Source organism: Quercus robur, chromosome 5 (genome assembly GCF_932294415.1).
Source record: "Quercus robur chromosome 5, dhQueRobu3.1, whole genome shotgun sequence".
Lineage (NCBI taxonomy): Eukaryota > Viridiplantae > Streptophyta > Magnoliopsida > Fagales > Fagaceae > Quercus > Quercus robur.
Genome location: NC_065538.1, coordinates 51,650,307 through 51,665,414, shown reverse-complemented (window position 1 = coordinate 51,665,414; position 15,108 = coordinate 51,650,307). Strand labels below are relative to the sequence as shown.

The 15,108-nt window shown below is 33.5% G+C and overlaps 2 protein-coding genes across 2 annotated transcripts; one reads left to right on the top strand and one right to left on the bottom strand.

The window, feature by feature from the left end:
- Positions 1 to 941: 941 nt before the first annotated feature.
- Positions 942 to 4,104, top strand: LOC126726286 (uncharacterized). Its single transcript, XM_050431512.1, has 3 exons — positions 942 to 1,247; positions 2,774 to 2,847; positions 3,691 to 4,104. Exons 1-3 carry the CDS (start codon positions 990 to 992, stop codon positions 3,776 to 3,778), a joined length of 420 nt encoding a protein of 139 aa, XP_050287469.1. The 5' UTR covers positions 942 to 989; the 3' UTR covers positions 3,779 to 4,104.
- Positions 4,105 to 6,464: 2,360 nt separating this feature from the next.
- Positions 6,465 to 12,078, bottom strand: LOC126726285 (uncharacterized). Its single transcript, XM_050431511.1, has 4 exons — positions 11,755 to 12,078; positions 9,622 to 9,744; positions 6,858 to 6,977; positions 6,465 to 6,741 (listed from the first exon to the last, which is right to left on the bottom strand). Exons 1-4 carry the CDS (start codon positions 11,789 to 11,791, stop codon positions 6,686 to 6,688), a joined length of 336 nt encoding a protein of 111 aa, XP_050287468.1. The 5' UTR covers positions 11,792 to 12,078; the 3' UTR covers positions 6,465 to 6,685.
- Between the last annotated feature and the right edge of the window lie 3,030 nt (positions 12,079 to 15,108).

Sequence of the window (15,108 nt, the reverse complement as noted above, 5' to 3'; positions counted from 1 at the left end):
ATAGAAATATGTAGAAGACATTTTATAAGGACAATCAATTTGACAAAAGGGAGCTGCCACATGTATCCTTATCCACCTCTATCAAGATTCAAAACAATAGTGATTAAGATTTAAGATATCAATATTCAACCATCGAGAACGGTGGTCTAGTGGTCTTGACGCGAATGCAAGAATACAGTGCTGCTTGAGATCCCATATTCGAACCCCAATGAGCAAATGTTAGAATTCCTTCTTGCAGCTAGCCCAAGGGTATTAGCCTTCTTGTGGGGCTAGGGTGAGGTTTGTTGTCACCTCAGATAGCAGTAGTTATATCTCAATCCAACATTCCCTAGTGGGTGAGTGCCTCAATGGTCATGCTCATGGGGTCCGCCACAATGGTCGCCTCCGCTCACCCATTTCATTTAGCAAAAAAAGAAAAAAGAAAAAAAATATCAAGATTCAAAACTATCTCAATGAAGCAATATATTCTTGCCAAATGTATTGTAGCTTGATTAACACCTTTAGTATTTCCAATAAAGATATCTAGAATTTAAATCCTCCATCCCAAAAATCGAACTATAAAAAAGAAAAAGAAAAAGAAAGAAAAAAAAAAAAAAAGCATGATTAACACCTTATTTCCAAAAAATTTATCCAGAGTTTAAATCTTCCATCCCAAAAATGTAACTATAAAAAAGAAAAAGAAAAAGAAAAAAAATCAGCTCGAATCAAATTGGTTTAACTCACTCAAAAGTCCTCAACATACTTTTAGCAATTTCATATTTTGCACATGTAATGGAAATGCTTTTTGGGGCTAAACAAAGAAACATTGGGCCTCGTGATTTAACTTAAAAGAAAACCAAAGTTGTTGTAATTGTTTTAGGTTCTTTGGGCCCAAAATAAATAGCCCATTAGACATTAGTTACGAATTGATGTGATGATACACTTGGAAGCCTTCGTTCTTCTTCGACAGTACCAAGGGCTTACACTAACTAGCACAGCACTTGGAGCAAATGGCGACGATGCTGAGGAGCACCGCCGGCACCTGGGGGAACGTGGGTTTCACCACGTTGCTCGTTCGGAGGTTGAGTCACGTTATGGCTCTCCCTCCGCCGTTGGATGCTCCCATCCACCGTGAGCTCACATCTCCACCGCCCGTTTTGCCTGAGTCAGACAACAACAACAACAACAACAACATAGGATTCGGATTTGAGTTCCCAAGTTTCTCCTTTGGGGGATCTATGGAGCTTATGGCTGTCCCCAAGAGGAAGGTACCTTCTCACTTCTCACTTCTCACTTCATTTTCATTTCAATGAGTAATATATCAATCTGGCTTTGTTGGTTTGAATTTAGGTTGAGTACAGTTGTGTTTGGGATTTTGGGTTTTAGAATTGAAGTTTAAGGGTTCTGGGTATTGCTAGTTTCGTGCTAATATTGCTCATTACTAATAGCTTGAGGGTTGTTCCCCCAAAAAAAAACAAGCTTGAGGGGTTTTTTTTTAATCTATGAACTGGGATTACTTTCTGTGTTCTGAATTATTAGTCTTTGAATTGTTATTGCTGGGTGTGATTTTGAGAAGCTTTTATGAACCAGGGTATAGTTCCTTTTCCATAACATTGGTCAGGAGGTTCATTTTCCGGTTGGCTGTCCCATCCACTTCTTTGTGTTTTAAGAGCCACGATTTTGTTATGTAGTGCTGTTGTATGACTTGACAGTTCACACTTCGGTGTCCTAACTGCAACAATTGTATTATGTAGTGCTGTTATATGATTTCAGTATGTTAAAAAATGTTGGCTCACATAGGTAATCATGTCTAATGACTGTTTAGGCAAGTATTGGTGTTTGAAAACTTTTAAGTTCCGACCCTCACCACATGGCGAGTTTTTAGGCAAGTTTTGGTTTTTAAAAACTTAAGTTCCTGTTTTTAGACTGTTTAATGTTTGCTAAATAAAATCTCTTGGCAATATTTTTGGGCGACAATCAGATTTCACTGCTGCAATGTTTGTGCTAGGGATTTTTGATTTTCTGTCTTGTGGTTGAGCATTGTAATTGACTCTCAGTCACTCTTTCCCCCCTTTTTCTTTCCCATTATGTGAATGCCTTAGTTTCTACAATGATGTAAGGTGTCCAATATATTGGTAAAACCAATACATAACTTTTGGATTAGACATCAGACTGACTGATAATGCTTTGAGCAACACTCTTCTCACCAATCTACTGTTATTGGCAGAGGGTACAAATAGAATGTAATTCAAATGTTACCTTCAGCCCTTTAGTCTTGATAAAATAGGTATGCATGAGCTATGATTCTTTCTTTTAGTTTCAAATATTGTGCACGTCCATGAACATGTCTTACTTGACATCGATGAGGTACTGGTAATTATCAAAAAGATTGTACGTGTAGTAGTAAAAAAGTGGTATAGTATGTACGATTATAATTAGGAACATATGTAGTTTATAATTATGGTGTGGCTTTATCATTTCTCTCTACACACACACACACATTAGGGATTATCACAGTTTTCTTGGAAGCAATGATCTCTCTCTTGATATGGTTTTCTCTTTTAATGATCATCTGATTCTAGCTTTCCTGTTGGACATGTCATTTTATCCTTCAGCTGTTTCGGTCATAAAGGTTGGTAGGTTTTTTGACTTTGTGCTAGCCTAGGGTTTTTTTTTTTTTTTTTTTTTTTTTTTGGGGGGAGGGGGGGGGTTGGTGTGCGTGTGTGTGTAGGTTCTGGGTAAACAATGCCTTTTTTTGTATAAAAGTGATTTTAAAAGAATGTCTACCATGCAGGTTTCTCCCCATAAGAGAGGCATAAGAAATGGGCCAAAGGCTTTAAAACCTATCCCTGTGATTGTACGGTGCTTGTAAGTATTTTTCCATTACTGTTCTTTTGATAAGTTTGTTTTGCTGATACTGATATCAGCATATTTTTCGTGTTTTTTATGGATTCATATATGCCTCTCTCTCTCTCACACTCACACACACACACACACACACACACACACAACATATTTACTTTGAATTCATGATGAAATTAGCCAAATGTTTGCATCACCTTTGGAAAATTGGTTTGCCTTTTCAGAATTCAGACAAATAAATGAATCTTCATATGACAAAATTCTTTGGATATAGTCCTGTTTTTCTGTAACTAAGAAACATTCTTGGTTTCTCTGTTCCATTTTTTAGCGTCATTTGGTTCACTGTCTTCGAACATGAGAAGCCTTTAAGTGAGCAGATAAATTATTTTTTTCACCTAGACTAAGTTCTTTATCAGCAGTTAGTGAGGTGACAAAGCATTTGATTAGGGTGGTTTTTGCTACATTTTAGAATAAATAGGCAGGGCTTCAGGGGTTTGCAAAAGAAAGAGAAGGATCATTAATAATAATGACATGAACTGAAACTAAGTCTTTTCTTGAAAGCCTTAAATGAAACTGTGATTGTGAATAAATTTATTGGGAAGAGAGCGTAGTGCATCCCATTATGTGTTTATTCACTAAAACAATAGGTCAACTATAACAACCATGCATACATATTAAAAAGTCAAAGTTTCATGTGTGCTTTTTTGTAAATTCACCACCTCATTCTTGTGTTGGACCAACACTTGTGATGGCCACTTAAAAAGTTAATATATACTTAGATTGACAAATTGCAGAGTAAATTATGTTTACTTTATTGTATATCTAACACTTTACTATTTTCTGTCACAGGAGCTGTGGTCGGGTCAAGCTGCCACACTTCTACTGTTGCAGCGGAAAGAGGGAAGGTGTCGGTGAGCAAAACGATTCATCCAGATAATCAAGTTCTCAGATACGAATTATCAAACCTTGGTGGACTACTAGAATTTTAAATGTTTGGTTTGAACAAAGCTTTCATGAAGTAGTTGGAATTTATATTTCATCTTTCTTGTAGGAATGCAGGTTATGTTGACCTTGTTATGTTTTGCACCAATCCACATTTCTACTAAATTTTTATTGTGTTAAAACCTCATCCATTGAAGCTGGGAGTGTGGATGATTAGATTGGTTAACTAGGTCTCTGCAAACTGGAGTAGTTATATAAGCAGAATATTGAGGGGGTGTACACTTTTCCCAGAGTTCAAGCAGTTAAATTTTCTGTGTGGAAGTTTTGTAATTATCATAAAATTTTTTGGATTCTTTTGGTTCTGTTCAATACACTAATAATCTTGATCAGGCAGTTGTTGCGAAAGATCATTTAAAATTTGGCGAAGGCTGCATTTCTCAATGGTCATTGATAGCATTTACTCACCAACAGATATTTACAAACCCTAGTATAAGTATAGCCTAAACATTCACAACACTTTCCCCTTACAATAATCTGTGACTTGGTTAAGAGAACAAGTTCAAAGCATAGAGGTCTGGTATTGGGATAATTATTTATAATGTGGGTGGGTTTGATGTCAAATTAGGATTCAAATAGGTCGGAATGGAGCGTGTGAGATGTTAAACCCTTTTTTTTTTGTGTGTTCTTTATTAACTTTCATCAGTTCATGTCCTCCTTTATGGCTAAATTTTCGTACAAGGTTGAACTTACTGGTACAACATGTCAGATGGCGCACTTGCACACCTGGCCTATGCCACTTGAGCCTTTTCCTGGGTTCACACATGCGGTTTCATTGTTGTTGCCTAATGGGTATGCGGTTTCATTGTTGTTGCCTAATGGGCAAGCTACGGGATGTAATGCTCGAACCTCAGTCCGACATTGATTTGGAAGTGATTAAACACACAGCAGGCATAGTCTCCTGAAGGGTTGGAGGAGTTCATGGTTGTGAACTTGTGATGGCTGCCAACTTTGTGAGTTGTGTGATCAACTTGGACATTTAGAAACAGAACTTGTTTTCGAAGTATCCATGTAAAGGAGACTCTTATGAGGTGTTGGCAAAAGGAAGCATACGGAGTGAAGTAATAATGTAGAGAGCAGACTAGATGGTGGTGCTCTAATTTTGTCTGACTGTGCTATTATCCTTGTAACTGGGAGTTTGCGAAGTGAGGATATGGGATGGTCAGGCTGCTTTAGGCGGAGCCCTGGAGGATACAAGAAGAGGAATTGGTGGCCTATTGTAAGGAAATTAGAGAGGCATTAGTAATGGCAAAGTGGAGTTAGTGCCATGATTCTAGAACCAGCTCATTTTAGAATTTAGATCCACATCCCCCCCTAAAATCCACTACGTCAAATCCACTAGAATGACTTCATTTTTCTGAAAAGTGAAAAATACTAAACTAAGGGTCCCGTTGAGTTGGGGAGAAATGTGGGGGAGAAGAGAAAAGTTTGTTTGGTTGGAGAGGGGGAGAGGAAAGTGAAAATGGTGGTGCCTAGGAGTTTTCTCTTTGAGCCCACCATTTGGGGCAAAATGGTTTTCTATTCAATGTTGGTTTTTTTGAACCCTATATTACATTCAATTTTTATTCCTTATATAATTTTTTTTTCTTCATAGTAGGGGCATATAAGTAAATTTATACAATCTTCATTTTTTATTGTGTCATTTTCTTCTCAATTAAACAAAAGAGTTTTTTATTCCTTCATTTTTCCATCACCCCAACTAAATGCCATGAGAGAACTAAACCCCTTCTATCTTCTACTTTTTCACCTCTTTTCTATTTTCTATCGCCTCACTTTTTCACTCCCAACCAAATTGACCCTAATAGTGAGCACAAATTGTGTGGGTTGGACCTACTAAAGTTAGACATCAACTTCGACACTCAAGTGAAAAGCAAGTTACCAAGCCCTCTTTGATATTTGAATGTCGCTATTTTTGTTTTGACATTAACGTTTTTTAAAAAATTAATATTTTCCCAAAAAGAATTTTCTAGAAAATTATCTCATTTTTCTATATTTGGTAGTAATTTTAAAATGAGTTGGAAAACTATCTTTTGATTTTCCTTATTTAGTTTCACTTGAAATAGAATTGTTTTTCTTATTTAGCTTCATATGAGATAGAGTTGTTTTCCAAAAAATATAGCAAAAAACAACTTCATCTAAATAAGGGAAGTTAAGATATAATTTTCCTTTAACCATTTTTTTTCCTGATACTACTAAATATACGAAAATGCAAAATACTATTTTCACAAAGTTTTCCATTGAAACAAATGAATTTCACAAAGTTTCTTTCACCTTAAGTACGATAAGAGTGATGTAAATGATGATCTTAGTAAAAGTAATGTTGCACCACTTACCACAATATGTTACCTATTGTTAAAAAAATTGTGCCAGTAGCATTGTTGTTTAACGATTTACATTCTTGAAACTAGTAGCTTGCAAGTTGTAACACTAGCTTAAAAGCTGTTCTACCAGAAAATGGGGGGAGGGAATTGTGCTAATGCATGACTCTCTCTCTCTATGTATACCTTAAGATTAAGAAGAAACTCTTTTTTATAAGTAAAACAACATAAGAAGAAACTCTTATTTTTAATTAGTTGATATCTTATTTTCACCTAATATAGAACAATATTTGGATCAAAAGAGAATAAAAAAAATATTTTTTGAAAAAACAGATATATAAATGAAGAGAAGATCTATAAGGATAATCAATTTGAAAATCCTTTACTCCAAATATTTGGGAGCTGCGACATGAATTCTTAATTCCCATCCAACACTATCAAGATTCAGAACTCTAGGGGCCATGAGATCAATATACAAAATTTACAGTCTTAATGAAACACTGTACTCTTTACCCTATTGTCAACTCTCATATCAAATTGGTTGGCTCACTCAAAACATACTTGGGTAGTTCATATCTTGCACCTGTAATGGAAATTCTGTAAGCTGGATGAAAGAAAATTTTGAATAATTTAAGGGAAAGAAAAGAAGAGAGATAAATGAAAGGGGAATATGGGGGAGGGAGGAAGGAAATGATGGACCTCTCTCATCATAACAGATTGTCAAGTCAGCACTCTGAACGATCACACCCGCACTTTCCACAATTGTTTGTGCAAGGGTTAAGTCTGCTTCAGCAGCTGCTCGAAGTGCATCCCATATCTCTGGAAAGAAAAACAACATTCATATTTCAGATATCTTCTTTCTTCGCTTAACACTAAAAGATTAGTTCTTCAACTTCTCTTAACACTAAACAGACAGTACGTGTAGATTGCACATCAAATATAACAATAAAACATGTTTACAGAAAAATATACACACATTTACAGCAGAATATACATTACCATCATGTTGATAACTATAAACAACATAGAACAGTAGAAAGGAGCAAAACATCCAGACTAAAATATAATAGTTTGAGAACCTTCATGCAACTTAGCTTTAGCAATCATAGTGCAACATTTAAGTTGATTTTTATAAAAAATATGGGTCAAGAATTAAACAAATGTTTGATATGAACTTTAGACATTAACAATATCACAACATTTTTTAACATGAATGTCATTTTACTTCATAAACAGTAAAACAAGAATATACAGCAATAACAACTGATAAAATATGACAATGTCAACAGCAAAAATGACATGCTTTGGATTAAAAAAAGAAGTGATATAGTTTTGATCTCAAACTGTACCATTAAATACAGGTAGACAGACAGATGAGAAAAGTAGATGGTATGAGGAAGTGGCAAAGCAAGCAAAACCCATCTTTAAACCTGAACTATGATACTTAATAGGATGGGCTTGATTAGCAATTACCACAACTTCCTCCAAAGTGCTGATTATACTGAACATGTTTCATCACGGTTACTACTAAAATAAAATATGTGCGTGCATGTGTGAACTAGAAACCAAATGCAAATGACTACCTTCTAAAAGGGCAGAACCCATTTATTCTCTAGTGTCAAAGAATGGAAAGCTCCTACTGATCAAGACAATCTCTCGATGTCAAAACTAATGTATATGGGGATAAGACACAAGCCTTGATTGGGCAAGTTGTGTATGCACTTGGCTTGGTGAACTAAGACAGCTAAAGCTAATTAAATAACCATAAAATATGCAGCTATGAAAAGAAACCGTTTTGTAGAAGATTATATTCAGAAGACATGCACTTGATAGGATCCAGACTTGTTTTGGTGAACCAAGAGTACTTTGTCCCAGTTAAATAATGTTTACTCCCAGTGCCCATAACTGTGAGAAGAAAACTTTTGATTTACAATCTCATATTTTAAACCTGCCTTTTTCCCCCCTTCAACTATAAGTGCCACCACAGTAATCAAAATACAATATGCTATCACATATAAGAGAGGTCCAACAATATGAAAACACTGAATTCATTTTCACAGCAATGAATGATAAGTATGTTTAAAACGGTATCCATGAATGTCAATACAAAACTTCATGCAGAGGTTCATACTTTCTATGAATGTCATTCTCAAAACTAGAAAGAGTTATAATGAAACTAATTCTGGTCATAATCAGTAATATCAAACATATTATATCAAGTTCTTGCGGTACATCTTTTACCAAACACTTTATAACAGAATTTTGGACCATTCTGGTCCAGTAGGAGGGGGAACATGCTCAATATGCCGGAAGAAATTCACCAATATGCTTACTGTCTGATGTGGTAACAAACATTTCAACTTAAAGAAGCGAGTGTCCTTCTTGCAGACCTTTAAGTAAAAACTAATGGTTCGTATCAGCTGATACCCAGAACAGTGAACTCTTTCAGTTTACTGTGCAGGACTGAGTTTAGTTAAACATTTGCTTCTAGAATGAAGAGACAAAGCATAGTAACTATCACAGATATGAATAAAAGCAACTCTTTAAGTATGCTTTCACAAATTAAATATCTTAACATAAAGAGACAAGATGGGCCCCAACAAGGGGACTCGAGAATCAGGATAAGCCAGCAATTTTTCATATCATTATTCATGCTTTTGCAAGTTAACCACACTGATAAACTATTGTACAACTGTTGGCATCCATCCCAGTGCATCTATATGCCAATGTCAGAAACTAGAAATATCATCATGATGCAAATAGGCACAATGTCAAACAAAATTCTCTCTAAGAGTATCATTTATTTTGAATAACCATTAACAGTCCATATGTCTCCCATTTGTGTCAACAACCATATAGCACAAATTCTATATAGATCAACAAACTTAATCCAAATCTTCATTCTACAAAACATAATAAGCTGAACCACAAAACAATCATAATGTAAAAAAATATGTTGGGCTCATATGTGCTCTTTGCAATCACTCATTACTGATCTCTTGAAGTAAAGGTTTTTCTTGTGCATCTTCTGCTAGAATAGCAGAAACAAAATAACTGCTAGAGTTTCATTGCAATCTCTACCATAGATGCTTGCCATAGAATCTTCAACAATACTCTAGCTATATTTACTTCCTTGGGCTACAAATATGCCCGAAGCATAAAAAGTCATGGGCCATTAAATGGAACTTTCACCTAAATCATACTGATGCAAAAGCAAACAAGAAAAGAAAAAGTCAAATTTTTTTTGTCCCAACTATACAACAGATGTACTATCTCATGCCCTTAATTTTTAGTTACTCATGTTTTCGGAGGGTCTGGAGTAGGGTTGTTACTAGATACCCAAATAATTTTGAAACATGGGAATAGCAGAATTTGACAAAACTATAAAGTTAATACGTAAACAATATATGCACATACAACATGCATTCTTTGAGAGCATACACAAGTCCCATCGAAAGAGTACCTTTCTGGCCACCATAGTGTGGAGCGGTATCCCAAAATTCATCACGCATCTGCATTAGTTGAGTCCTTGTAATTGGTTCAGTATGCTTCCAAGGTTTCGGCTTCTGAATTTTCTTAAAATCCCCTGAGATCATATAAAAGTATTGTTATCGCCATCAAATAAATTGAATTAGCTAGGAAAGACATAAGCACATGGATAATTTGATACATACACATAAACGCATATATGTGCATTTGGCGTGTTTATGGGAGAGGGGGAGAGATATGATGAGGATGAGGAGGACCTAAAAAGATAAGTGGATATATCTTGTATGGGGTGATAGTGGTGGCAGCAACAACATTAACTTTGGTTTTTGTGTCACAGTTGTGCCATTAAATATTGTTTAGGTTACAGTTCATAGGAATTATTTTAGGATATAATCAAATATTGGAGATCTATGACTCATCTATTGCCTATTGGAGGATTCCCTCTATTTCTTTCTCAGCATTCAAATAGCTGGTCATTCCTAAGGGGACCAAGGGTAGAAGGAAATAGGCGTGCACGGCATTTATACCAATAACTTAGAATGGCACAGTTGAGAACATCCTTCAAATATCAACAGCTTGTCCTTCACACTCAAATGGAGTGTTAGGGAAGCTAGTAGAAGATATATATCTCATAGTGACATAAGGCAATCAAGTTGTGTGTTGCTTGCATTCATATGGATGAGCTTATTTGCATCCTAAAAGAAAATGTATAGCTTTTTAAAGTATCATCTTTTTCCAGGTACATCTATACTTTTGCAAAATAAACAAAGTAAACTAATAAAGAAATAAGCTCATTCAAACACACACTTAGTGGTATGTGTATCCAGTCTATCTTTCCTCTTCACCAGGCAACTCGAAGATTTGCAGCCTATAATGTACCATATCCGGCAGTGGCTCAAATAGACACAATCAATTGGAAAGAAGAAGAATCAAAAAAAAAATTGAATCGAAAACCTAATGACAGTGTGATCAAACTAATTCTCACAATCGTGATTCTTGCTCATCATGTGGAAGTGGCTAAAGAGAAGTGGTTAAATTATAACAAATTGACAAAAATAGTGCAGAGGACACTTGTTGGTTGACAAATGTCATTGATTAAACTTACTTCACAAAAAATCCATTCTTGCAAACACAACCCCCCCCCCCCCTCTTCCCCCCTACCTTTTTTTAACCTCATCTGCATTCCGATTAAATAAAAAACCAAGTCCAAGAAGACCGAGGAGGCCTTGGGGAGAAGGTAGCGCACTAATTCTATCTTCCTTTCCTGCTACTAGGGAAGCACATGCTACTGCTACTACTTAAAGGTTGAACTTTCATTCACCTATTTCACATAAGAAAAAGGAGGCAAGCTTGGTATGATCTAACTAACAATATTCCAACCATGACATTGACAAACAAACATGGCAGAATTTGCATGCCTACATTACTTCCATTGTTAAAAAATGAAGCAGTGACTCAAGCGTCTACTGCACTTTCGGCCTCTATTTATTGAAACCTATGCTATACCCTTAATACTCTGTTCATTTCTCAAGATTTGTAACAGATTAGTGCTATCCCTTCTTTTCTTTCGAGGAGGACGCACGTCAATCACATAGATCTTTCCCTCAATAGGCTCATAAGAGGTCTTCCCCCTTTGTTTCAAATCTAGGAAATCAATTTAGAAATTCTGTTTTTCAGTCTATGAAATCTTTGATCTCACCAATAACAACAACAACACATCTGAGTTCTCACAATTGCTATCCTTCCTCATCATCATCACGCCGCATACAACAACATTATGATATAACAAACAAATCCCATTACAGATACACTACAACAAAGTCAAGATTTTGTCACTCAAAAAACAAAAAGACCTTAAAAGATTGTCTGTGAGCTACAGCACATGCAACAAAAAAAAAAAAAAAACTTAAGATGCACCATTGTCAGTGATTCTAACATTACACACACAACCAAGAACTAAACTAGGCATAAAAATAATAATAAACAATGGCACACACATTATTATTTTTTACAGTACAACTCAAGAAACATTTTTCTTCAAGTAATACCAAAACTTTGAACAAATCCCAGAAAACCCAGATAGAAAAAGAAGCAGTTTTAGTATTACCATCGGCTTTGGCCTGAGAAGATCCAGAGCAACCCATTGTAGCACGTTCCAAAGAGTCTTCAAACAAACCAGAATAAATTTGCCTTTTTTTTTTTTTGGTTACTTGAATCTTCTTGTTGAAGAACGACAAGAAACCAAAGCTTATGGCAAAAGTATAGTAATAAAAAATATGTGTAGTAGTAGTAATGGCCTAGTGGGTTGATTAAAAAAATGGGTTGATAAAAAAAAAATGGAATGGCCTAATGGGTTTCTTCTTCTTTCTTTGTTACTTGAATCAGGCAGCTCTTCATTGCTTCGATTTTACCATTTTGACTGCCACAGCTGTTATTAATATATTATTACTATATATATGTATTGATGGGCTAAATTTAATATTTAATACAAATCAGAGACTCTTTCCCTGGTTTCTTGGTAGCTTTGAAGTTCCAGCTTGGGGTCCACGTCCATGGACTTATCCTCTATTTCTATTTCTATTTATTTTTCTTTTCTTTTTTTTCTTTTCTTATATATAAAATTTTAGTTTTTTTTTTTTCAAATAAAATTTTAAGTTTTTATATCATTTTAAGTAAATGATTTATATTTTTATTGGGATCTATACATTAAAAAATTATTAATATTATGATAGAAATTAAAAATTAAAATAAATGATAAATTTATATTTTAACTTTCTTGAAATTTTTGGTAATAGAATATTAGTTTGACTAGATTTTTTTTTTTTTTTTTTTTTTTTTTTTTTTTTTTTTTTTTTTACAAGATAGAATTCTACTCTAACCCAATCTAAGTTTATATGTGTGTGAAACTCCCTCCTGGAGATTTAAACCCCGGTCCTTGCCCCCACACCCCACAAGTACTTATACTTGTGAAGTGACCATTGCATCAAGGATGTGCGGTGGTTTGAGTAGAACTTTAAATTCCCTTAACTTAGACAATTGAGTTTTACCTAAATTAAACTATCCTAAAAATACGATAAGACATATAGAATTTTTAGTTTTTTGAAAATTAGGTTATAGAATTTAAATATCTTTATGAATACTTATATTGTGTGTGTGTGTGTTTTAGTTTGATAATATATGTATTTTATTAATGAATACTTGTACTATGATATATTTTTAACTCAAAAAAAGGGTGACATTTTTTGTGTGTCAAGATAGTTACAATGTGCTATTAGTGCTCGAACCATTTTCTTCCTAAACCTCCAATCTCCAAGCCCTTTGTGTATGGAAAGGTGCCAACACTATGTAAATCATTTTAATTTACAAACTTCGGAATTTTTTTAATGGTACTCTATCTCTTAGGAGAAATTTACTTCCAGTATATCTCTCTTTAAGAGCATAAATAAAATCTTAAAGAACCATGGAAAAAGTATATGAACGAAATTTTACAAAAAAATTAAAAAAAAAATTCCAACACTTCATTTTGTATAATAATAGATATCAATATTTATATTTGCAATAAATTGTTAAGCAACTAGTTTTCAATTAAACATGTATAGCATTTTGTTTTTGCCGGCTTTGTTTTTTGATAAGCATCGCGGCACTAGATTGCACTTTAATTTTTTTTTATGCAACCATCAAATTTTTTTTTTTTTAATTATTAAATATTGGTAGAATTGAAAAAAAAAAATGTTAGTTGAAAGTTATGCTCTGTTTTGACATTAACATTTTTCTAAAAAATTAATTATTTTCTAAAAAATACATTTTCTAAAAATTATCTCATTTTCTTATATTTTGTAGTAATCTTAAAATGAATTGAAAAAGTATTTATTGGTTTTTCTTATTTAGCTTCGCGTAATATATAGTTGTTTTTTAGAAAATTTAGTTGAAAATGACTGTCTCACACCAATTAGACATGTCTAACATTTTGGTTTTGAGTGCTTTTTGTTGTAGGATACAAGATAGAAATTTTACTTTTAATATAAGCATTATGACACTATATTTCACTTTTAATTTTGCTATGAACATTAATTTTTTTTATTAAATATTGGTAGAGTTGAAAGAAATATGTTGGTTGAGACTTGAGAGTTACACTCTATTTGTTTCGACATTAACATTTTCTAAAAAATTAATCATTTTTCAAAAAACATTTTCTAGAAAAGTATATCATTTTCCTGTGTGGTAATGAGCTTAAAATGAGTTAAAAAGGTATTTATTGACTTTTCTTATTTAGTTTCGTATGAGATATAATTGTTTTCTAGAAAACTTTAGTGGAAAACAACTCTAACTTACAACAAGTCAAATAAGGGAAGTTAAAAGATAGTTTTCCTTTAATTTTTTTTTTTATAATATTACCAAATATAAGAAAATACGAAAAACTATTTTCACATAAAGTTTTCTATTGAAAGTTCAAACAAACAACAATCTACACTTGGAGAAGTTTCTTAGAACAAAACTATTACAGTATAGATTTGTACTATAATTTTTTGCATTGTTTCTTCTCTCTAATTTAATTATTGTCCAACTTGTTTGTGGAATAACAAGAGTCATGTAAAAGTCATTTAAATTAGATTCTTTACGTGATTCTATTTTTTTTTTTCAAAATAATTCTTTATACATTTTAAAAGGTTATCATTTCAAAAATTTTCTATAATGAAATATTATTATTGAGCATTAATTTAACACACATTATGTGTAGATTAAATCTGTAAAATTTAATTACTAAGTAGTATTTTTTTTTTTTTTGATAATTCAATAATTGGAGGTGAAAGGATTTAAACTTTAAATGTATCTATTAGAAATACAAGAAGATACCAGCCAATTGAGTTACAGGCTCTTGACTAGAAAATGGTAACTCTAGTATATTATATAACTTACTAAAATTGAATTAAAACTCTTTGAATGATTTTGAAATTGATTTGGATTTTGGAATGGAAATGATAGACATTTTGCAAACTCATCAAAACTTATTGATTTAAAAAAGAAAAAAAGAAAAAAGAAACTAAGCATCATAAAATGAAATTTTATTGTATTCATCTTGTGGTAAAACGACACTAGCAAAGCATGTCTTCATGCCTATCATTTGGTGAAAGTCTGATCTAAAATTCTGTGATACTTGAAGGAGGTAGCCAAGCATCATAGAAGCCATCCTCAAGCCAGATTTGATCTCCCCCATTAGAGTTTATGTTTTGGACCTTCATAGAACTCTTAGTTCTTTATCTTTTTGGTATGGTTATAAATGAGCCGAGTAATATAAATTTAAGCATGATTAATTTATTTAATTTTGCCAAAATATGGAAGATTTTAGATAAATTTTGAATATTGGTCTAGGACGGAACCTAATGGTGTTAACTTTGGTTTGTTTGGTACTACCGCATACCCTTCGTGCGATGGTCACTCCACAAGTATAAGTGTCTATGGG

Excerpts from the sequence above, each read along its gene's own strand:
- LOC126726285 (XM_050431511.1), bottom strand. The coding sequence starts at position 11,791 with ATGGGTTGCTCTGGATCTTCTCAGGCCAAAGCCGATG. Across the intron at positions 9,745-11,754 it reads TTCTCAGGCCAAAGCCGATG|GGGATTTTAAGAAAATTCAG; the intron begins GTAATACTAAAA and ends ATATGATCTCAG. Across the intron at positions 6,742-6,857 it reads AATCTGTTATGATGAGAGAG|GTGCAAGATATGAACTACCC; the intron begins GTCCATCATTTC and ends TTTCCATTACAG.
- LOC126726286 (XM_050431512.1), top strand. The coding sequence starts at position 990 with ATGGCGACGATGCTGAGGAGCACCGCCGGCACCTGGGGGAACGTGGGT. Across the intron at positions 1,248-2,773 it reads TGGCTGTCCCCAAGAGGAAG|GTTTCTCCCCATAAGAGAGG; the intron begins GTACCTTCTCAC and ends TCTACCATGCAG. Across the intron at positions 2,848-3,690 it reads CCTGTGATTGTACGGTGCTT|GAGCTGTGGTCGGGTCAAGC; the intron begins GTAAGTATTTTT and ends TTTCTGTCACAG.